At 41.8% G+C, this 23,232-nt stretch overlaps 1 protein-coding gene across 1 annotated transcript; it reads left to right on the forward strand.

Moving 5' to 3' along the window:
* The first annotated feature begins 6,998 nt into the window (after window positions 1-6,998).
* Window positions 6,999-21,880, forward strand: LOC113034338 (GTPase IMAP family member 8-like). Its single transcript, XM_026188810.1, has 6 exons — window positions 6,999-7,054; window positions 11,079-11,139; window positions 12,005-12,628; window positions 12,945-12,989; window positions 14,043-15,242; window positions 19,510-21,880. Exons 2-6 carry the CDS (start codon window positions 11,091-11,093, stop codon window positions 21,126-21,128), a joined length of 3,537 nt encoding a protein of 1,178 aa, XP_026044595.1. The 5' UTR covers window positions 6,999-7,054; window positions 11,079-11,090; the 3' UTR covers window positions 21,129-21,880.
* The last annotated feature ends 1,352 nt before the right edge of the window (window positions 21,881-23,232 follow it).

The raw sequence follows: 23,232 nt of genomic DNA on the forward strand, positions 1-23,232 counted from the left end.
ACACACAAGGTAACGAGGGAATGACACACCAGAGGGGAACACAGCTGAACCCAATTACACACAACGAGACACAAACCTTCAAAGCCAGAATGACCCTTGATCAACACTTTCATTTTTTGAACACTTTCATTTTCTTTCAGTGTTTTTCAAAGGCTTTTTTTTTTTTTTTGCCTGTCCCGTTTGGATCTTTTGCATCAGAATTATTGTTTAAAGGCGAAGAAAGATGCCCAACGGATTTACTTTACCAAATTGACCATCCCAGCCTTGGGTCTATTTGATTCACCTTTTATTGTTTATTTTATTTATTTTTTATTTTCACTTGCTAAATACGGGACAGACCTGAATGAGGAAAAGAAAAGGGAGAAAGGAAGAGGGGGAAAACAGCGGAGAAGAGGAGCGAATCATTTAATTTGTAATTCAAGTGTGCACTGGCAGTCATTTAATTGACAATCACATGCAGTTTCCATATTTACAGATGGAAGATGAAATCCCACAAAAGCTTTTCCGTATCAACTCTGTAAAACGTCTTCAGTCAAATTCTGCATATTTAAAATATTCATAATACAAAACTGAAATGAAAATAATTTACATTTTGCACTTGAGAAGAAAAGTGTAAACCTGTTATGTCAGAATCATAAAAAGCAAGTAAACACTGAGGTGCACAGCTTCATATGCTGAGCTGAAGAAATGCAGTCTGAGCAAAATGGACTCATCCACACAAAACCTTCACAGCCGATGGGTGAAACTGAGCTTTAATATCTAACACACACATGCACATACATGCTATGTAACGGCTGCACTACATGTCTGCACCCGGTGATGGGCTGGTACAGTCTGGATACAGACTTATAGGCTATCATCTCCCAGCCCATGCAGGAGACTCTGACAGCACTGAGCAGCTCCTTCAGTGGCCACGATGTGGGACGGAGGGATTCGGCGGGTCTTTCCTTCTAACTGCTGTCAGACTCCACAACAAATCCACACAAACGTGCACACACATCCACACATGTGAAATATTTTTGCTGGTATGTCTCTGAAACTGTGATCTATCCTTATAAAGTTTATGAACGCTGCGTTATAATCTAGAAATGAAAAAGAAGACAGGTTGAAAAATCAAAAGAACATTTTGTGTAAGTAAATGTTGATGAAAGACACAATGTCCTAACATTGGTACAAAGAAAGGTTTTGAAACAGTAATTTCCCCAAAAGGTTTCAAAACGATATTTTCCCTGTCAGGTTGACACATCTTTGCTGACAGTTTTTAGCCCATCATGAGTCAGTTTCATTATCTTGGTTTGCTCTTTGATATTGACCAACATAAATCATTTTTATCAGGATGTCCTAAAAACTCAATGAAAAGCCTTCAGTTCATCCAAAATGCTGCAGTAAGAGTCCTGACAGGGACAAGAGAGAGAGAACAGATTTAAACCATATGTCTTAATGACCTTGTAGTACCAAATCACCCAATCCAGTCTTTAAGTGATGACGTGACGAATCCTACTTCCGGGCCTAAAGTAGTCTGCGTTTAATATGGCTTTTGTGTTGTTAACATGTTTAATGTTTTGTATTTTCTTCTATTTAATCTCAAAAAGCTCCTAAAAACAGTCAGTGATCACTAGGGATGGGTATCGAAACCCGGTTCTTGTTGAGAACCGGTTCCCACTGTTTCAATTCCTTGGAATCGTTTGCCATTTTTGCAAACGATTCCCTTATCGATTCCAGTCGCCCCAAATGACGTCACCACGTTGCGGAGCGTCATTTACCTGGCAGGAAACATGGCGGCTCAAACGCTCAAAAGTTTGGTCATACTTTACGAGAACGGATGACAACAGGGCAACTTGCAATACTTGCAACGTAGATATTTCATTTAAGGGAGGAAACACTACGAATATGCAAATGTATTTGCTCACAAAACACACGATGACCTTAAATGAATGTCATGGGTCCACGTCACCGGCAGTCATCAACAGATGCGGTGAGTCGGAAAGACTGTTCATTTTGCTCCTTCCGAGCCTGGACTTACAACCTCTGAGTCAACCATTCCTGAGCCAATGAACTCTATGACAGCCAGCTCAGGTTTTGTCAAATTTGAAATCACAGGGTCAGAGACTATTTCTTCCCAGGCCACATTTTCTGGCTCCATGGATTTTAAAGGTCTCTTTCATGTTCCTTCCGAGCCCAGGAATATAATAACACATACAGTTAATGTCGGCTCAGAGTCTGTTTCCATTAAGACTGTTACTGCAGTTAAAGAACTGGCTTTTCCGGAGACTGAAATTTTTCCCAGGGCTTCCCCAGAGGTTGAGTTACTGTCCTCAGCTGATTCTGGACCCCTGGAGTTAACAGAATCTGTACAGTTGGTGAAATTAACACACTGTTCTTTATTTTTTCATGTGGAGCAGAAAAGTAATCTAAAAAAGACTGTTTTCCCTGAGCCTGCCTCCCTGCCTCTTTGTGCTCCCCTTCTAAGGTCAGCTGCTGCCCTGCATTCTCCTGCTCCTGTCCCAGTTCCCCAGGAGAGGAGGGTTGGGGCCCAGTTGATCCCCGTTCTGGTTTCCAGTCCGGCTGAGGCTCTGCCGGCCTCTGTACCCGTATCAGCTCCTTGGGTGAGGACAGCAGCTGCCCGGCCAGAAGCCCGTTTAGCTGCCCAGCTGTCCCTAGTTCAATCTCCTGATGCTCACTCAATCACCAGCTCCACCTTCACACCAACCGCCACTACAATCTGCAGCTCCACCCACTCAATTTCAGGAGGAGGATAGCACTACACAAACTTTTGTTGCTCCTCAAGACCTGACCAACTTAGAGACTTTTACTCTATCCAGCGCCTCCCCAGGGACTGAATATCAGCATTCAGTTAACTCTGGACCCCTGGACACGCAGAAGCAAGCACAACCTGTCTTTCCTGGGAGCTCCACAGGACTGTCTAAACAAATGATCCCTGCTGACTGCTCAGAGGAGTTACAGTTTTTGCCCGTTGCCTGAACACATTTTGCAAAACTTTGCTCATTGTGCCAAAACCCTAAACACAAGTAAACATGACACAACACTGGGAAATATACCATTCACATCTGCACCAAATTGAAACTCTACTCTCAAAACCTAAACTCTGCTATCAAAACCTAACATTCCTTTGTCAAAATGTAACTCTGTTGACAAAATGACACATACTTGCATCATATGCAAACACTTACAGAGCAGGAGGAACACACTAGTCTACTTTATATAAAGCACTGCAGTCTTTGATTTCCATTGTTCATTCAGAAGGCATATTGGTACATATTCAGCTCGAAGTCCTTTGACCCTGTCACTGTTCCTCTCAAATGGGACTCTGTAGAGCTGCTTCATGGTGATGCTGTGTTTTCCCAAGATGCGTCTGATGGTGGTGATGCTCACATGGTTTATGTTGTTGAACACTTGCCTGTCTGCAAGTATTTGCTTTCGTAGCTGGTGGAGACGGATGGCATTGTCTGCCCTCACTAGGTCCACAACAGCAAGTTCCTGCTGTTGTGTGAACAGGCGTTGGCGTCCTGCCCCAGAAGGTCTTCGAGTCATTCTAGAGAAATACAACCACATATTGTCATCGCTTTGCTTATTTTTCTTACAGTACTTTACTGTATATACTGTATCATCCACTGTACAACACTGTACTTCAATATAAGTAATCATGGTATGTTTCACAGAAACTACCACTTTGGCTGCAAAAGGAGCATTAGCACCCTGCAGTACCCTGCACACTTGATATGGTAACTGTAGAACAGTACTATGAAACCATCTGAGTAGAGTAGAAGGCAGTGAGATGAAGACAGACCTGTTTTCTAGTCGGAATTTTCTTATTACAGATGCCACTGTGAAGCGGCTTAGATGTGGGTGGACTCTCTGCCCAGCTTCCCTCATAGTCAGGCCGTGGTTGATGACATGGTCCACCAAAGTTGCTCTTATATCATCAGAAATATGGGTCCGTGCATGGCCTCTTTGACCTCCTCCTCCTCTTCCTCTTGCTCTCCCTCCATCCATGCTTGCAAAGTTCTTGAATTGGCTAAACTGAGGGCTTTTTGTGGTTGGCTAATTGGTGTTCAGTTTTGCAAGTAAGTGCCTTCAGGTGTATATTTGAGTGGTCGCAATTACCCGATGTGTTTTGTATTTTGGATACATGTGTTTTCCAAATGGCACCCTGAAATTTCATTTTTGAACGAAGTGTCTTATGTATGAAATAGAGTGTAGTATGCAGGACCATGTGTGTTGCATAAAGGAGTAGGTGTGTTGCATAATTGCAACCAGAGTGCAAAGCAGCACTTTTGTTTAAGGTATGGGTACATGTGTTTGGGGTATGGTAACAAAAGCTTCAAGTTGTGTTACTTTAGTCTAAGCATGGGTTTATAGTGTTCAAGCAACGAGCAAAAACTGTAATACTGCCACCTTTGTTCTGTGCTGGAAGCTCTAGTGAGCTCATGCAGCCAGGTAAGGACTGCATCCTGCTGTTACACCCTGAACAGAGCCACTGTCCTGCGCAGCTCCAACCAGAGTCGTCCCTGCCAGAGGTCCTCTCGACTGCTGGTTCTGTTCTGTACCCACCAGAGGTCTATGTGCCTACTGGCCCTTTGCCTGCCTCAGCTGGAGGGTCCAAGGGGCTCGTTCAGCAGTCTGTCTTCGCTGGAGGGTCTGAGGGGCCGCTTCAGCCTTCTGTCTCTGCTAGAGATTTCGGGGGGCCCGTCCAGCTGCCTGTCTCCGCTGAGGGGCCAGAGGAGCCACTTCAGCCATCTGTCATTGATGAAGGAATCGCTCCAGCACCTTGAGTCCGCTGATGGCTCTGATTCCACTCAGCCACCTCCTGTGTTTCCACCTGCGGTTTCCACACTGTCGCCTGCAGTGCTTCAAACAGCTGTTAGAACTCTGCTGCCTGCAGTGCCACGACCTGCTCCATCGTGTGTGGCTTCCACACTGTCGGTTGGTCTGCCACGACCTGCAGCTGGCTCGCTGCCGTCTGGTTCCACAGCTGCCACGTCTAGCCTCTGCCTCGCCTGGTCCGGCCTCTACCTCGCCTGGTCCTGCGGTTGCTACACTGCCGTCTGATCCAGCTCGGCCTGGATCACCTCACCTCTGCAAGCCACTTTCCAGGCCTCTAGCTGGACATCATCGCCATCGCCGCCGGCCCATTGAACGAGGTCCCTGCCAACCATGACAGAGCCTTCAGTTGTCAGGCCCCTCTTCTGTGGAACCAGCTTCCAGTTTGGATTCAGGAGACAGACACTATCTCTACTTTCAAGATTAGGCTTCAAACTTTCCTTTTTGCTAAAGCATATAGTTAGGGCTGGACCAGGTGACCCTGAATCCTCCCTTAGTTATGCTGCAATAGACGTAGCCTGCCGGGGATTCCCATGATGCATTGAGTTTTTCCTTTCCAGTCACCTTTCTCACTCACTATGTATTAACAGACCTCTCTGCATTGAATCATATCTGTTATTAACCTCTGTCTCTCTTCCACAGCATGTATTTATCCTGTCTTCCTTCTCTCACCCCAACCAATCACAGCAGATGGCCGCCCCTCCCTGAGCCTGGTTCTGCTGGAGGTTTCTTCCTGTTAAAATGGAGTTTTTCCTTCCCACTGTCACCAAAGTGCTTGCTCATAGGGGGTCATATGACTGTTGGGTTTTTCTCTGTATCTATGAAGCGCCTTGAGGCGGCTTTTGTTGTGATTTGGCGCTATATAAATAAAATTGAATTGAATTAAATTATCTCTTGTATTTTGAAGGATAGATTTGGAGACTGAGGAATTGAGCTTCCTCAGCTAAAGCCTCCAAACTCTGGAATGAGTTACCTCCACATGTTATGCTCGCCCTCACCCTCCAGATTTTCAGAGTGTGCTTTAAGACTCATCTTTATTCTTTGGTTTTCAACTCGTGAGAGAGCTTAGGAATTTAGACTGTCATATTTTGTCGTGTACTTGACCTCAGTCAGGACGATGGTGAGGGCGGGAAAAGGCAGACGTAAAAACATAGAAACAACAAGAGGAAGTAACATTAAAATATGAATCTCATGCAGACACGGTGAGATGGGAGGTAGGAGGGAGAGGAGGAAACAGTCAAACACAAAAGAAGAAGGAACTAAACCAGAAATCAGACATGCAGACCTTCATCATCATCATCATTCTTCAGTGTTTATTTCACTCTCACTTCTACACCGGCATTCATACCGCTGCAGAACAGCAATTACAATAAATATCACTCAACTGAAGTCATCTGACAGGATACCAAGCTTAAATTAAAACACAATCTGTGTGTGTGTGTGTGTGTGTGTGTGTGTGTGTGTGTGTAGGTGTGTGTGTGTGTAGGTGTGTGTGTGTGTGTGTGTAGGTGTGTGTGTGTGTGTGTGTGTGTGTGTGTGTGTGTAGGTGTGTGTGTGTGTGTGTGTGTGTGTGTGGGTGTGTGTGTAGGTGTGTGTGTGTGTGTGTGTGTGTGTGTAGGTGTGTGTGTGTGTGTGTGTGTGTGTGTGTGTGTGTGTGTGTGTGTGTGTGTGCGTGTGTGTGTGTGTGTGTAGGTGTGTGTGTGTGTGTGTGCGTGTGTGTGTGTGTGTAGGTGTGTGTGTGTGTGTGTGTGTGTGTGTGTGTGTGTAGGTGTGTGTGTGTGTGTGTGTGTGTGTGTGTGTGTGTGTAGGTGTGTGTGTAGGTGCGTGTGTGTGTGTGTGTGTGTGTGTGTGTGTGTGTGTGTGTGTGTGTGTGTGTGTGTGTGTGTGTGTGTGCGTGTGTGTGTGTGTGTAGGTGTGTGTGTGTGCGTGTGTGTGTGTGTGCGTGTGTGTGTGTGTGTGTGTGTGCGCGTGCATGTGCCCAGGTTCTATTCTTGGAAAGGTGTGTAAATAACACTCCAGTTTCCTGAAGTTATGTAATTTCGAGTAAGGACGATGTAGCCCATCCCTCATCCCGAACATCCTCACACCTTAGGATAAAAGGCTCACCACACACGATCATTTTCACTCCACTCAGAAGGAAAATATTTCGTGTGAACTGAGAAACACATCAGAGCTGCTGAGAAACAGATGAGAAGAGAGAGGAGGGTGAAAGGTAAGACAGAGATGATGTGTTCATGTTCATGTCAGTGTGAACAGCAGTCAGCTGCTGTGATCTCAGTCAGAAGAACTCAGGACTGTCTGACCTGTTTCATGTTTGTCTTTCTGGACTCATTCTTAATATGAGGTCTATATGAGAGTCCTCTCTGTAATCAGTATGTGTTTGATCTTATTTTAACAGCACTGAACGTGATTATTAATAATACATAACAACCATTCACTGATAATCCCACTGAAACAGAAGAAGAAAGACTGAAGCTGTTTTATTTCCATTCAGCTGAAAGAAATCTGAATGTTTGTCTCCTACTGCTGATGTAATCTTAACTGTTATTATTTCTTTACATAGATTCATGAAGTAATTTCAGCTAATGTCTCTGTGCTTTAGACATTAGTGGCTCATGTATTTTCAGTGCATTCTTTTATATTAATAGTAACAGCAGAATAAAACAACACAGTGTCAAAGCAAAGCTGTTTGTCTCATGTTTAAAGCTGAGGTGTGCGTCTCACAGTTTGTACACACAGCGTGATGAGGCAGTGATCTCATGGACTGGAATTACACAGTTAATGAAAATAAAGATTAACACATGTGGTCATAAACTATCATCAGATAATAATCTGTACTTTGTTTAAACATGAACTTTTAATGGAAAGTCCACTTGATATTATGTCACTCGTGAATATTTGATGAATTAGAAAAAAGTGAGATAATCATTTAAGCAGGTGGAGACATTAAACGTGTTCCCACAACAATATTCTGTAATTCAAACCATCCACTCTTAGAGACACATAAAAACTTTAATGTGTATTTTCTGTCACACTAACAAATGTTAAGAGTACAAACACTGATGACATCAGATGATGACATGATTCAGTTTCATAGGAACGTCTAAATGTTTGAACATTCCTGCATTAAAGTAAAAGTTTCAGGCAGACTTTTACTTTCAGCTGTGAACTGTTTCATTTGGGAGGTTCGGAGCAGAGACAGGATGAAGCTGTTTAACCGGCTCAGCTGGGATTAGTTTTATTTTTAGTCGCTCCTTTGTTTGTAATTACTTTAATTACACAGCTTCAGGTTTTCATTAAACTGGATATAATTATCTGACTTTATTCAGAAAAATATCCAAGAAATTTCCTGAATTCCTTGACATGAGTCCACAAAGTTCTCAAAGCTGAACATCAGGTATGATTGATCAGCGATCGTGTGAACGCTGTACTGCTTTGAAGCCAACAGTCCAGCAAACTGAAAAACTGCGACCTGAGCCACACCTCAGGGTTTCTCCATGATGTAAAACAAGCAGAGCAAATCCTGTTTCCACAAATACAGATTCATCTCAGTTAAAAGTCTGAAAGTTTAAGCAGGAAATGTCCAACAGAAATGATCAACACAGCTTTTCTCCATCAGTTCAGTCAGTTTTGTTAATGTAGCAATAATTCATCACCGCAGTCATCTGAGGGCAGTTTACACTGTAAATATTTTATCATAATATGGACCGAAAATCAAAGCAAGAGCTTGTTTGAAAGAAACACATGATGTCTGAGCCAATAGCTATTGGAGGGTCCAGGGTCACCTGACCCTTCTAGCCCCTGTCAGTTCATCCACTGCAGTATTTTACAGGGAGCCTTTAATAATATGCGGAAGCAACAGAGATGTTCACTCTGATTCACTCTGAGACAGATGTTGCTAATTTTGGCAATACTCCCTGTTTTTTTAATTGTTTATTGATCGCTGAATAAAGTAGTCAGACTTAGTTATAAATGTATAAATAGGCGATCTTGTTAATCTGTTCAGATGAAAGTTTTCTTTCTAAAGACTGTCAAAGTTTGGTGAGCTTGAGATCAGTCATCTGTTTGGTGAAAACGACCCAAATGAAGAAGAAGAGAGGAAGTAACAACTTTATTGAGATGGTGCTATATAAGAACTAGGGGTGGAGGCACAAATAACGTGTTTTTTCCGAATACTTATTTCGAACAAATACTTTAAAAAATATTTGTATTCGGGAACAAAAAAAGGTTATATCAAAAAGCTGAGTTTCCTTATGAGACCGCAGTGCATGAGTGAGTGACTCCGGCTGCTCCACACAGCAACAGAGAGGCTCAGCTGAGCGAAAAAAGATTGAAGATCGGGAGTTTATTCAATTACGCTGCATTACTGACGTCTGCAGTTACGTAGCTCTGTCAGCTCAGTAATTTAGACAACAGACTGTTGACAGAGTAAAGTTAACATTCGGTTTAAAAGGTTAAAACAATGCTTGTGTAGTTGTGTCGAATTGTATGCACTTGTGGGAGTTATATGGTACGTTTAAGTTACTCTGTCTTTTGCAGACAGGAAGATGTAGACTATAGGCCACTTAACCTTAGCATAGCTTCCCTTCACTCATTAACTTCACTGTAAAAACAAATCCTAATATAAAAGTATTTTACAGTTTTGTACTGTTCTTCTAGAATATCATTCAATTCACATCAATAGACTGATTTTACATTTCAAATGTAAATTAACGTAAAATCACTGTAAATGTAATAAAACATAATTTTCTTGTATTTTTAAATGTATTTGTCTGTACATATGCATACTTAGATTGTTAAAATACTTTCACAAATGTATCATAATTTCACAAATATTTGTCTGTTATTTGAAAGATTGAACTGTTAAATTCAAATGTAATGATATGGAAAACTATATAAAATTATTCTTATAAACTTTTTTTTACATCAAATAATAATTATTATTATTGTTATTTAGGGCGATCGTGGCTCAAGAGTTGGCAGTTCGTCTTGTAATCAGAAGGTTGCCGGTTCGAGCCCCGGCTCCAACACTCTCGGTCGTTGTGTCCTTGAGCAAGACGCTTCACCTGCCACCTACTGGTGATGGCCAGAGGAGAATTATAAAGTGGAATTGTAAAACGCTTTGAGGGTCTCATAAAGCACTACGTGAATGCAATCCATCCATCCATTCGCTTCCGCTTATCCTTTTCAGGGTCGCGGGGGGCGCTGGAGCCTATCCCAGCTGTCATAGGGCGAGAGGCGGGGTACACCCTGGACAGGTCGCCAGTCTGTCGCAGGGCCAACACACAGAGACAGACAACCATTCGCACACACATTCACTCCCACATTCACAGCTAGTGGCAATTTGTATTATCCAATTAACCTATCCCCACAAGCTCCATGTCTTTGGACGGTGGGAGGAAGCCGGAGTACCCGGAGGGAACCCACGCAAACACGGGGAGAACATGCAAACTCCACACAGAAAGACCCCGGCCTGATGGTGGAACTGAACTCAGGACCTTCTTGCTGTGCGGCAACAGTGCTAACCACTGTGCTGCCATTGAATGCAATCCATTATTATTTAAACCAACTGTTAACTGTATATTTCTGTACATTTAAGTATTATTATTCATATTGCCGCATTCATTGACCTTGTTTATAGGTAATTTCATTGTTCAATCACATTAAAATGTTCCTAATTTAATGTTTAAAAGCACTTGAAAAAGGTAAAATCCCATGTAAAAGTAGGGCAACAAACTGTATTGTCATTACCAAAAATAACCGTATTTTCATGGGAAAGTTATTCTCTGTTATTTTCTGGTATTATTTTGGCGCCCCAGCTGCCCGAATATTACTGGTATTTTGGATTTTTTTTTTTTAACGGTGTTGGCTGAAACTGCTCACATGGATTTGGGCAATCAAATAGAAAAGAGTGCTGCTGCTGCTGAGCCACCTCTTGGTCCTCCACCAGCCAAAAAAACTCAAGTTCTGTGTGGAAGCTTTTTACAGTCAGTGCTGCAGATGAAACCAAAGTGATATGTAATGTGTGCAAAAGTCAAATCAGCAGAGGCAGAGATAACAAACATCTGTCAACATCTGGTACGCATAATCACATGCACCTGAAGCATCCTGGTACCCCCCCCTCCCCCCCCCCCCTCACACACACAAGCACCAAGCCCCCACCTGTTTCATGTTTTTAAAAAACAAACAAACAAACAAACATGAAACATGTAAAGATTCCACTTGTTGTTTCTTAGGTTCCTTATTTAATGGCAGCAGGTCCACAGCTGAATGACGTAATGGAGACCGCAGCGCCTGGTAAGTAACCAGTATTTACTGTGTGCACAAACTTATTCAGGGATGTTGTGTGAAGGAGAAATTAAAAACAAAACGCAATAAGTGGCAAATCTCACAAATGCTTATTTTATTTACAATTAAAAATAAAAACCACATCGAGTGTTTAAAGTGAGAGAATTTACTTTTTTAACATAAATATTACCTGGAAAAATATCCAACTACAGTCTTTAAACCTTCCCTTTCACTCTTGCTCACAAATCCCTCGACATTCTCCACCCACTCCACCCTTCCTTCTTCACCTGCCCTTCACTACCTGCTGTTTCAGACAGTCACAGATGTTTTCTTCTTCGCTGTGATTTAATTGTTTGTTGGCAGGTTACATACAGTGATGCTCTATCGGTAACTAAAACCATGCATGATTACACTGTCAGCCGGATTTATGGCTGTAGTTATTCAGCTGATGATGAGTCACTGCATGTTTCTGTTTTTCGATCATTCTCAGAATGAAACTTCAAAAAATGCATTTTGGTTAAAGTTCAAGGCTCATTTCTCCAGATGGGATACAAGTCCCAGCATGAGACTTACATCCCAGAGTTTCAATAACTCTGATATTTACTGTCTGTGCTGGCTGTTTGTCCCATTAGTTGTTTGGAGGTTATTGAAACCCTGCTGTGCTTAACTCTTGTTACGACTCAATGAACAGATACAGCACAGACTGTGGATTAGGAGAGTTTCAGGTAAATGATCTGTGCCACAGAGCAAAGAAGGGAGAATTGGTGCAGGGCAGAAACTCAGTTTCTTTCATCTGTAAATGTACATCACTATATTATTTTGTGATATTAATCTTGTGGTATTTTATTTTGTGTCCTGATTTTTTTTTTGTCAGTGTCTGAACTTAGGGTGGTTCTCCTGTGGAATAACTGGCGTGAGAGGAGAGTGGTGGAGAGCTTCATACTGGGAGTAACTGGGTTAAAAGCTGAAAGAGCAGACTGCTGTTTTCGAGTCAGAGAAAAGCTGGGAGAGAATGAAATTCTTCTCATCAACAGCCCAGACATGATGTCTTCCAACATCTCTGAACAAAAACTAAGAGAACATGTAGAAACATGTGTGAGGCTCTCTGATCCTGGACCTCATGTGTTCCTGCTGGTTCTGCAGCCTGAAGACTTCACTGAGAACCACAGAAAGAGACTCTGCAGAGTCCTCCAGCTGTTCAGCGATCAGTCATTTGAGCATTCACTAATTCTGATGTTAACACCCAAAGGAGAAGAGAAATTAGATTACATGGAAAGTTATGAGAACCATCCACCCTTAAAGGACATGATGGAAAAATGTGCAGGCAGGTTTCTGTGGCAGAAGAACCTCGAGCGCTCACAGCTGTTAACACGCATGTTTCAAATAGTCAAAGAGAACAATGGAGAGTATGTGAGCTGTGATCTATATGTGGATGCTTCACCGAATGTTCACTGGAGTCTAAAAAACACTGAAACACGAACTGTTGACTCGGATCCTGGTAAGTGGGACGTGTGAAATAAATATAAACATTACTGCTGTCAGCGTTAATCTCACTAAAATGACGTTAACGCCATAACTGCATTAATGCGGCAAATCTCCGTTAGCGAGTTAACGCCCGGTGCGAGGGCTGCACAGTGTTAATGCGTTAGCACGGTTAGCTTGTTAACTTGTTAGCCGCGCAAATGTGGTTATGGCATTAACGTCATTTTAACAAGATTAACGCTGACAGCACTAATAAATAAACATCATTATGGTTGATTATTGGATGACATTAATTTATTGGTTGATTGATTTGTGTCCGTGTGTCATCTTAGGACGGAGCTCTAACACTGAAGGTAAAAGGAAACTTTTGCCCAGAGGTACGTGACTACTTCGAGAAACTTCAAGATTTATTTATTGTCATTTTGTTGCTAGATCATAACAAAAATTACAGTGGTGATGTCAGAAATATATAAAATACAAAAATTATAAATAAATAAATGAGATTTTTATTAGAAAGATATAAAAAATAGATGCAGAAATTTTTAGCAGTCTGCAGGGGAGCAGAGGGAAGGGCAGGGGGATGGCTTTCACAGCTCTTGGGAGAAAGCTTTCCTCAGCTGGGTGGTGTTTATGTATCTGTATCGTTTCCTAGACAACAGCAGGATGAACAGTTCGTGTCTCGGGTGAGTGAGGTCAGCAGCTATACAACTGGCCTTCCTTTGCAGTCTGCCAGAGTTAGTAATTATACTGAATTGAGGTTTGTTAGCTGTCGTCCGCCAATCCGCTGGGCAGTTTTCACCAGCCGGTCCAAGTCTTCTGTCCTGGACTGTGCAGTGGCCGTACCACACCATCATGCTGTGGCAGAAGATGCTCTCCATCACATGTTCTGGAGCAACTGAAGGGAGAGTCCACTCTCTTCAGTTTCCTGAGGAAGAAGGTTCTTTTTTGGGCCTTCGTCATCAGAACGAAGGTGTTCAGTGACCAAGTCAGAGCCAAGGTGATGTGGAGGCCTGGGAATTTGATGCAATCCACACACTCCACCCACCTCACACAGATCCAGTTGACGGGTGTTGGACCTCTAAAGCTTTTTTTTGTCAGCTCAGAGCAACGTTTTGCAGTATTTTGGTAATTTTTAAACATATGTTTGATGCTATTGTGTTTTTATTAGTGCAGTCACAGTTTAGGAAAATCACTTTTGACTCTGATGACAGAAAACTATGAATGTGAGAAGTGAAATGGAAAAAAGCAGAAGTGAAAAACATTTGGTTTGGTTTCTCTGCTGTTAAATCCATTATACAAAAGTACATCATAGGTTTATCAAGTTTCTGGGATGAGACTCACTGGATTTGAAATCTTTCTGAAGCCACCTGACAATTCTCCAAAAAATGTTTTCCCAATATCAATCAAACAATATTCATATTTTCTTACAGCCTCTGCTCTCAGGATTGTGCTGTTGGGAGAAAAAGAGGATTTGAAGAGGACACTGAGCAGCTTCATCACAGGAAATGTTCAGAAACCTCCACGAGCTGATCACTGTGTGGCCATCTCTGGAGAGTGGGAGGGAAACAGTTTAACAGTCATTCAAACTCCAAACATCTTCAGTCTGTCTGAGGAGACGGTGAGAGAGGAGATGAAGACCTGTGTGAGTCTTTGTCCTCCTGGACCAAATGTTCTGCTGCTGATAGTGGAGCCTTCAGTCACTGAGGAGAAGAAACGAAGGCTGAACTTCATCCTGGGTTTGTTTGGTGAAGATGCCTTTAAACACTCAATGCTCATCACTGCACAGGAGGGGGTGGAGGCAAACTTCACTGTAAATCAGCTGCTTAAGAAGTGTGAAGGAAAACACTATGGCATGTATAAAAATGACCTCAAACTGTTAATGAATAAGATTGAGGCTATCATGCATGAAAATAGAAGGAATTTCCTCAGATTAACTGAAAAGACCACAGAACCAAAGTCTGAAGCCGTCAAGCAGACTTTAAACCTGGTTCTGTGTGGGAGGAGAGGAGCAGGGAAGACGTCAGCAGCCAAGGCCATTTTAGGTCAGACTGAGCTTCATTCAGCCTCCAACTCATCAGAGTGTGTTAAACATCAGGGAGAGGTGTGTGGACGTTGGGTTTCCCTGGTGGAGCTGCCTGCCTTGTATGGAAAACCTCAGGAGGCAGTGATGGAGGAATCACTCAGGTGTATCTCCCTCTGTGATCCTGAGGGTGTCCATGCCTTCATCCTGGTCCTACCTGTGGCTCCCCTCACTGATGAAGACAAGGGAGAGTTAGAGACCATCCAGAACACATTCAGCTCTCGAGTCAATGACTTCACCATGATTCTGTTCACTGTGGACTCAGATCCTACAGATCCAGCTGTTGGTAACTTTATAAAGCAAAACAAGAACATCCAGGAGCTCTGTGAGAGATTTGGAGGAAGGTCAGTTGTTCTCAACATCAATGACAAACAGCAGATCACCCAGTTTTTTCATGATGTGGATCAAATGAGACACACCGTGGCCAGATCATACTGCTATACAACAAAGATATTTGCACATGCTCAAATAGAAAAAATCAGAGAGCAAGCAAAATGCATCAACATGCAACAAGCTGAACTTCTGACACTGAAAAAAAACATCAATAATTGTAAGTATAAATCGAGAAACAAAGATTAACACTATATTCATTCATATCAACAATAATAGATTAGAGCATGTAAAACCCATCCATTTTCTTCCGCTTATATGTGTCTGGGTCATGGAAGTAGCAGCCTAAGCAGAGAAATCCAGACCTCCCTCTCCCCGGCCACCTCTTCTAGCTTATTTGGGGGAGCACCAAGGCATTCCCAGGCCAGCTGAGAGATACAATCTGTCCAGCATGTCCTGCCCACAGGCCTCCTGCTGCAGGGACATGCCCAGAACACCTCACCCAGGAGGCATCCTTGTCAGATGCCTGAACCACCTGAAGTCAACTTTTGATGTGGAGTAGATGCTCTACTCTGATCCCCTCCTGAATAGCCAAACTCCTCACATCATCACTAAAGGAGAGGCCAGCGAATCATTGGAGAAAGCTTCTATCCTCATTCTATTACATAACTAATTACAAAACTATGAATGAACACATAAGGACTTATGTAGTAAACACAAATGTGTGAAATAACTCAAAACATGTTTTATATGTTAGATCCTTACAAACACGCTTTGATTCCTGCTTCGCTCACTCTTGGCGTTCTCTCGATGAGCTTCATGAGGTCGTCACCTGAAATGGTTTCCAACAGTCTTTAAGGAGTTCACAGAGAAGCTGAGCACTTGTTGGTCCTTTTGCCTTCACTCTGCGCTCCATCTCATCCCAAACCATCTCCACTGGGTTTAGGTCAGGAGACTGTGGAGGCCATCAGCACTCCATCTCTCTCCTTCTTAGTCAAATAGCCCAGACACAGCCTGGAGGTGTGTTTGGGGTCATTTTCCTGTTGAAAAACACATGATGGGATGGCATGTCGCTGCAGGATGCAGTGGTAGCCATGCTGGTTCAGTGTGCCTTCAGTTTTGAATAAATCCCCAACAGTGTCACCAGCAAAGCCCAAACAAATCTCTTCTGCTTGTTGCTTTTCCTTAGTCGTGGTTTCTTAGCAGCTATTTGACCATAAAGGCCTGATTCACACAGTCTGAACAGTTTATGAAGAGGAGGTCTTCCTTTCCTGGGGCGTCCTCATGTGAACCAGTTTCCTCATAGCGCTTAATGGTTTTTTCGACTGCACTTGGGGACACATTCAAAGTTTTAGCAGATTTCCAGACTGACTCTCCTTCAGTTCGTAAAATAATGATGCACTATTGTTTCTTTTTACTTTGATCTTTGGGTCTTGCCATGACATGAATTCTAACAGTTGTCAAATAGAGCTGTCAGCTGTGCACCAACCTCATTTTTCCACTACACAACTGATGGTCCCAACCACATTTAGGCGAGAAATTCCACAAATGAACCCTGACAGGCACACCTGTGAGGTGAAACAATTCAGATGACTACATCATGAAGCTCACTGAGAGAAGGCCGAGGGTTTGCAGTGCTGCCAACAAAGCAAAGAGAAGCTACTTTCAGGAATTTAAAATATAAAACATGTTTAGTGTTATGTATCATTTTTTTCTTTGCTACACAATTCCCGATATCTTCCTTTATATATTTGATGTCTTTGGTATGTGTCTACAATGTCCAAAGTAGTAAAAATAAAGATAAACATTAAAGAAGTGGGTGTACAAACTTTTGACTAGTGTAGGTGGAGCATTACAGAGACCACATGACATTCTTTCAAACTCAAATAACCCAATGGGGGCAGTCTTCTCCCTCTCGCTTGGGTTCATCTCGATCTACCAGTAGCCACTGGCTAGGTCAAAAGTGGAAAACCACTTAGCTCCGGTTAGTTTGGTCAGAGTATCTCTTATTTAGGGTATAGGGGAAGCATCCTTGTGCGTCACAGAATTTAGTTTCCTCCATCTTGCTTCCTTTCATCCTTTTTACTCCCCAAGACAAAATGTGGCCCATAGACCACAACTATCTCACATAACTGCCTTACACACAGACCTGGTAGGAGGCAGGGGTTAACACCTCTCCCTAACACCAGCTCCCCTGCTGGGACTCAGACAGATCAAGTCTTTTAGTCATTTTGCACATCTCTGCTGACGGTTCCTTGTTTTCTGAGGTGGCGACATTGTCCATGACTCTGCCTGCTTAAAGGGAAAAACTCAGGTCACCAGGGCCATGCACATTTGACTCATTCACACAGTATATCTTACCCAGCTTCTGGTAGACCTATTGATTATAGGAGTGTAGGTTATAGGCTGGCACTGGGACTCTACCATTCTTTAACACTCTCAGGGCTCTGGCCACCCAAATCCTTTTATCTGTGACTAAACATCCTCTAATATCTCCAGTTTAGCACCTCTCTGCAGGTTGCTTCCTGCTCAGATTTAATGGGCCCACATACATTATTACACATATGTCAATTTACCTCAGATTGGGCATGTCCATGCTCTGAATCCAGCAGCAGCTTCTCCTGGCATATGGCAGCAAAATCTCCTTGGGTTCTTGCATACCTTCAAGGCCAGAGCTATGGGGCTCTCCTGTAGTCCCAACAGCAACTGATCTCACAGGGCAGCATAAGAAGGGGCATTATCTGGGGCATGTCTCTGCAACCTGCACTATAGCTCCATCAGTAGCAAAATAAACGAAGGCAGTGTCTCTGAAGCAGTGTAAGTACCCAAATCTAACAGTGTCTGTTAATTAACCCATTTATGACTTGAATACAGAGAAACAAAAGGGAAGACAGAGAAGGGGACAAAACAAGAAAAGAGAGCTAGAAGAAAGATACCGGTGGGAAATTATCAGATTGCTGATGATGTTGTTTCCAAAATGTCAATAAACCTAACTGGACTCTTCAGTAGGACTCAAAACAGACACATTTAAAGTTCACAAGGTTTATTAAATGAAGCCACACAGTAACTGGAGGTGAACTTAGCCATGTGAAATCCTGGGGCCATGGTCACTGAGAGAGAGGACAGGCGGACTAGCTTTGAGGAGTCCACAGAAAAGAGATCCACTGAATTGATCCAGAGAGCTGGTTCAGAACTTGAAAGGAAGCCACTGGTCTGTTTTCCCCTGGTGAGTTGTGTCATAGGGTAAACATCAACACTTTCATATGTGGGGAATTATTCTTAGAATGAAGACACAACTGCTTAAGACTGAATTTTTCATTTTGTGTTGGAACTGAAATCAACCAGTTGTGTGAATCATTTGGAAGTTTGTTGCTGCTATAGCTGCAGATGACCATTCGATTCCACTGGTAAGGTCTGACTTTAAGGCTCTGAACTTTTTCAGAGCAACAATCAGGAAATAGCCTCAAAACCTTCACAAGGCTCCATCTGTCCATCTCTAACTTAATAACTCAAGTGGGATTAATAAGTAGCACTGGAAATGAAGCCGCTCTTTGGTCAGGCAGAGAGTCCTGGGGGAAAAACACAGGAGAAACAAGGAGACGCCAGATTACCAGTCTAGAGAGCCAGATTGGCATAGAGTGATCATTGGAGTTGGTTGTTAAGTACTGGCAGAAGATGAAGACAATCAGGAACAGACGTGGCCGCCTCCTGCAGATTTTAACCTGCTTAGCTCAGCTTAGACAGAAAGGAGAACCCAAAACAGCAAACAGCGTGCTGGACCATGAAAATAAAGTCTTTGGATGTGGCAACCTGTTTGAAGTGGAGATTAAAAGGTGGAAAGATGCATGGCCTTAAAAATTCAGTAAAAGCTTGAAATGAATATAAAGATAGTGTACTAGGTGCTAACTGACTGGGAGACAAAAATGCAAAAACAGTGAAAGCAAGATTTTGAATTAGATGAATTTGAAAGTGTAATTGAAAAATGGGGACTAAATGTAACAGAATTCAATTATAAGATCATAAGATTTTCTTTGACATGGACAGACACAACGTTTATCTGTAGCAGATTTAGGTCGTAAAATAACAGCTTTTGTTTTCTTTTACATTCCTCGTGTCCCCTGAGATCCTCCTACATCTTTCTAGCCATTACTCAATAATCTTGTTTAATGTTTGATTTGTTGTTGTTTGTTCTTTTAATAATTACATTAAGAGCAACCTTAAGTGTGGATTGTGTAAACTGTTTGTGGATTCCTCCTTCTTTGTATTTTCCTGTGTTCCTTCTTTATTTTTCTGGTGCTGCTGCTGGAATTGAATAAAAAATGAGATAAAAGCAGCGTGGAGCTCCAATTAAGCCCTTGCACTGATTATTAGATTCAACTTTAGAGACAAAGGCAGAAAGTAATAACATCTACAATATATTGTCCTTTCAGCACCATATTATCTATTGGACTGTCCTGCCATTTAACTAATGTGTTGTTACTTCACAGGTAATGAAGAGAAGCAGAGCTCAGAGCCTCTCAGAATTGTCTTGCTAGGTAAGACTGGCAGTGGAAAGAGCTCTTCCGGAAACACCATTCTAGGAACAAGAGCGTTCAAAGCTGAGAATAACCCCAAATCTGTCACCAAACGTTGTCAGAAAGCATGTGGTGAAGTAGACGGTCGTCCTGTTTTTGTGGTCGACACTCCTGGACTGTTTGATAACAGTTTGTCACATGAAGAGATCAATGAGGAGATGGTGAAATGTTTCAGTCTTCTGGCTCCAGGACCACATGTCTTCCTGCTGGTTTTAAAGGCTGAAAGAATCACACCAGAAGAGAAAGAAGCATTAAAACTTATCAAGGAAGGCTTTGGGAAGAATTCAGAAAAATTCACCATCATTCTTTTCACTGGAGGAGATTCACTGGAACGTGAGGGGCAGTCCATTCATGATTACATTGAAAAATCTGATGATTCCTTTAAGAAGCTGATTGATGATTGTGGGCAGAGATACCAGGTGTTTGATAACCTTGATGAACAAAACCGGGAACAAGTCACTGAGCTGATAACAAAGATCGATGACATGGTCAAAAAAAATGGTGAAAGCTGCTTCACCAATGAAATGCTGCTAGAAGCTGAAGCTGCGATCAAGAAAAAAACAGAGATGATTCTGAAAGAGAAGCAGGAAGAAATAAACAGAGAGATGGAAGACCTTAAAAGAAAACATGAGGAGGAAATGCAAGAAATGAAGAACAAAATGGAAGAACAGAAAACAGAAATTGAACAAGAAAGAAAACAAAGAGACAAAGAGCTTAAAAAATTGAAGAAAAAGCTTAACAGCAGAAAGAGAGAACAAGAATTAAGAGATGAAGAAGACAGAGAAAGGAAAGAAGAGGAAGAATCACAGCGTAGGGATTGGGAACAAAGGTTTTTAGATTTAGAAGTAAAAATGAAAGAAGAACTGGAATCAAAGCAAATCATTGACAGACAACTGGAGCAGAGCAGAGCAGAAATGAAAGAGAAACAGGAGGCATGGGAGAATGAACAAAAAGAATGGTGGCAGAAAAGAGAGCAGGAAAATGAACTGAGGCAACAGGAGGAGCAGAAAATGATGAACAAATTGAAAGAATATGAGCAGGAAAAAGAAGTTCTTGAGAAAGAACTAAAAGAAAAGGATTTCCTGTTAACAGAAAAGGGGGAGAAAGAGAAAAGGGAACTACAGGAAAACTATGAGAAAAAACTGATGGAAATGAAGGAAACATTTGAAGAAAAAGCCAGAAAACAAGCAGAGGAATACAACGAATTCAGGGAGAAATGCATGAAAGAGTTAGAGTGTAAGGAGTGCACAGCCGAAGATGAACAATATGACATCTTAAGAGCACTAAAAGCTCAAAAAGAAGAAAAAATGAAAAAACACAAAGAAGAGATATATAACTTAGTGAGATGTTTCACCAAAAAGAGGGCAAACACAAAAAAAGTCCGCAAGCTATTGAAAAAGCATGAACGTGAGATGAAGAATGTGGAAGATCAAGAGGAAAAGGAGGCCCTCGAGGAAAAACATGACAAAGAAATAAGTGAACTGATACAAGAACTTATAAACAAAAGCAATGATGATTGTCATATTTTTTAGTCTATTGTAAAAGCAAGGCCAGACTTACCTGTGTCCAACACTTCTGCTCAGACTGAAAGTCAAGAAACATTGGATAGATTTTCATTAAATTTAACTCAACCATTTTGGAAATCAACCACAGCTCCAGTACAGATTAACTTATAACTTCATGTGAACATAAAAATACAGAAATTCAGGATGCCAAAATTGTGTATGGGATTTAATTATCTGCTCTGCTCTGCTCAAGCAGATAAAAACACGATGTAATTTCTTAATGTTTCTTAATTTCTCAAAGACGTATTGATGGCTATGTTTTTATGGTGTAACACATTCTCAGGGGTCTCAATAATTGTATATTTCTTCATTGGTTCATTTGGTTTATATACACTACCGGTCAAACGATTTAGAACACCCCAATTTTTCTTATTGAAAATTGTGCAGTTTAATATCTCATTGCACTCTCAAATGAAAGCATAGTACAAATAAGCAATTGGAGGTGTTACAGCAATTCCTGTAAATGTAGCACTTGTAGGTTGCTTTGCTTTTACTCTTTTGTCCAGTTCATCCCAACCCTGCTCGATGGGGTTTACGTCTGGAGACTGTGGAGGCCAAGCCGTGTTTACCATCTTATACTTTTTTCCTGAGGTAGTTCTGGCATAGCTTGGACTTATGTTTTTTGGTCATTATCTTGCTGTAGGATGAACCTCTGATCAACTAAGTGCATACCAGAGGGTTTTGCGGACGATCTGATATCCTCGTGTTGGTGTTGTTCCCTCATCATCATAATAAATGTTGTTCCAGGTTCAACATTGCAAGTGACCAATCACCTTCTCCTGACGTCATCCGCGACCTCGAACAAAAACAAACGCCTTAAAAAAATCTACTTCACTTGCGAGAAGAGAAACCGCCTCTGCAAGGACAATATGTATAATGTTTACCGTTTATTAAAGAAAAGTATCCTGAAATGCAAAGAATTCAAGTTCCTGGATCGGCGGACAGAAGCATTTCTCTTCTTGCAAGTGAAGTAGATTTTTTTAAGGCGGTATTTTTCAAAGGGACAAAAGGAGGACTCACAACAATGTGATTGGTCACTTGCAATGTTGAACCTGGAACAACATTTATTATGATGATGTGGGAACGTTGTATAAAAAAATTCAACGAAATATTCAAGTACATCCCTCCACAGCTTCTGATGAATTCTTAAAAACAAGAAACTGTTTGTCAAAAACTAGTGATGGCTTGAAGCTGACGCTCCGGTGCGTGTGTCAAATAAATCGACACACTGCTTCAGAAGCTCTGTGTCGAAGCTTGATTCGTTTGGCCAGAGTCACGTGATCAGTGACGTCCGAAGCTTCATTTAGAGCCTAACTGCTTCGGTGTCTGATTCAATGGTTTATAAGGAAATGAATCATTCGTGGGATTTGTGGAGTGTTTTGATGGTGACAGCGAACCACTGATCATTCCACTGAGAGATTTGGAGCCAGCGAGGAATAGAGGAGGTTCTGTTGTGTGGGAGGATTTTGAGTTGATTTTGCTCAGTCGGGTGGGTTTTCCAGCTTTGTGTTCTTGTTGTTTGCTTTTGTTTTGTGCGTGTTTATTTTATCTTATAATGGGAAAAACTTAAAATGTCAAAAAAAATCTGCTTCCATAATATAAATATCATTAAATAACTTTAGAAAAACTTCCACTTGACTCTTTACATGTAATGTTGTAAAAATATATATTTTATTGTTTAATTAATCTGAAAATGTTAGTCTGCCAAATGTGCAGCAATTTAATCTATTTATTCTCTTTAGCTGATAGTTGGTGGGGCCCAGGTAGACTGTATACCTGCATCTCTACCCGTTTCTCTGCACTCCAGCCTCCTCTGTTCCATGTGAAGGGATTTGCCTTAAGGCAGGAGAAATTATCTCCACGAAAAGGAACAGGTTCGGCCATCGCACAGTGGAACAAATTCTCTTCTTAAATAAAAATGAAAAAGGGTTACTTTAAATGCATCATGTTTTTAATTTGCAAGTTCATAAGCATTTTCCCTTTCCATTTCACAATCAATTCTACCCCCAGGTCAAAAATATGTCTGGGAAAATTTCCCTAATATAATATTATTTATAAATACACCCGTCTA

The sequence above is a fragment of the Astatotilapia calliptera genome, chromosome 12 (genome assembly GCF_900246225.1).
Source record: "Astatotilapia calliptera chromosome 12, fAstCal1.2, whole genome shotgun sequence".
Classification (NCBI taxonomy): domain Eukaryota; kingdom Metazoa; phylum Chordata; class Actinopteri; order Cichliformes; family Cichlidae; genus Astatotilapia; species Astatotilapia calliptera.

What these genes read in the sequence shown, in the direction of transcription:
- LOC113034338 (XM_026188810.1), top strand. Translation starts at nt 11,091, where the DNA reads ATGGCAGCAGGTCCACAGCTGAATGACGTAATGGAGACCGCAGCGCCT. An exon ending in AATGGAGACCGCAGCGCCTG is followed by an intron (nt 11,140 to 12,004) that starts GTAAGTAACCAG and finishes TTTTTTTGTCAG; the next exon opens with TGTCTGAACTTAGGGTGGTT. An exon ending in AACTGTTGACTCGGATCCTG is followed by an intron (nt 12,629 to 12,944) that starts GTAAGTGGGACG and finishes GTGTCATCTTAG; the next exon opens with GACGGAGCTCTAACACTGAA.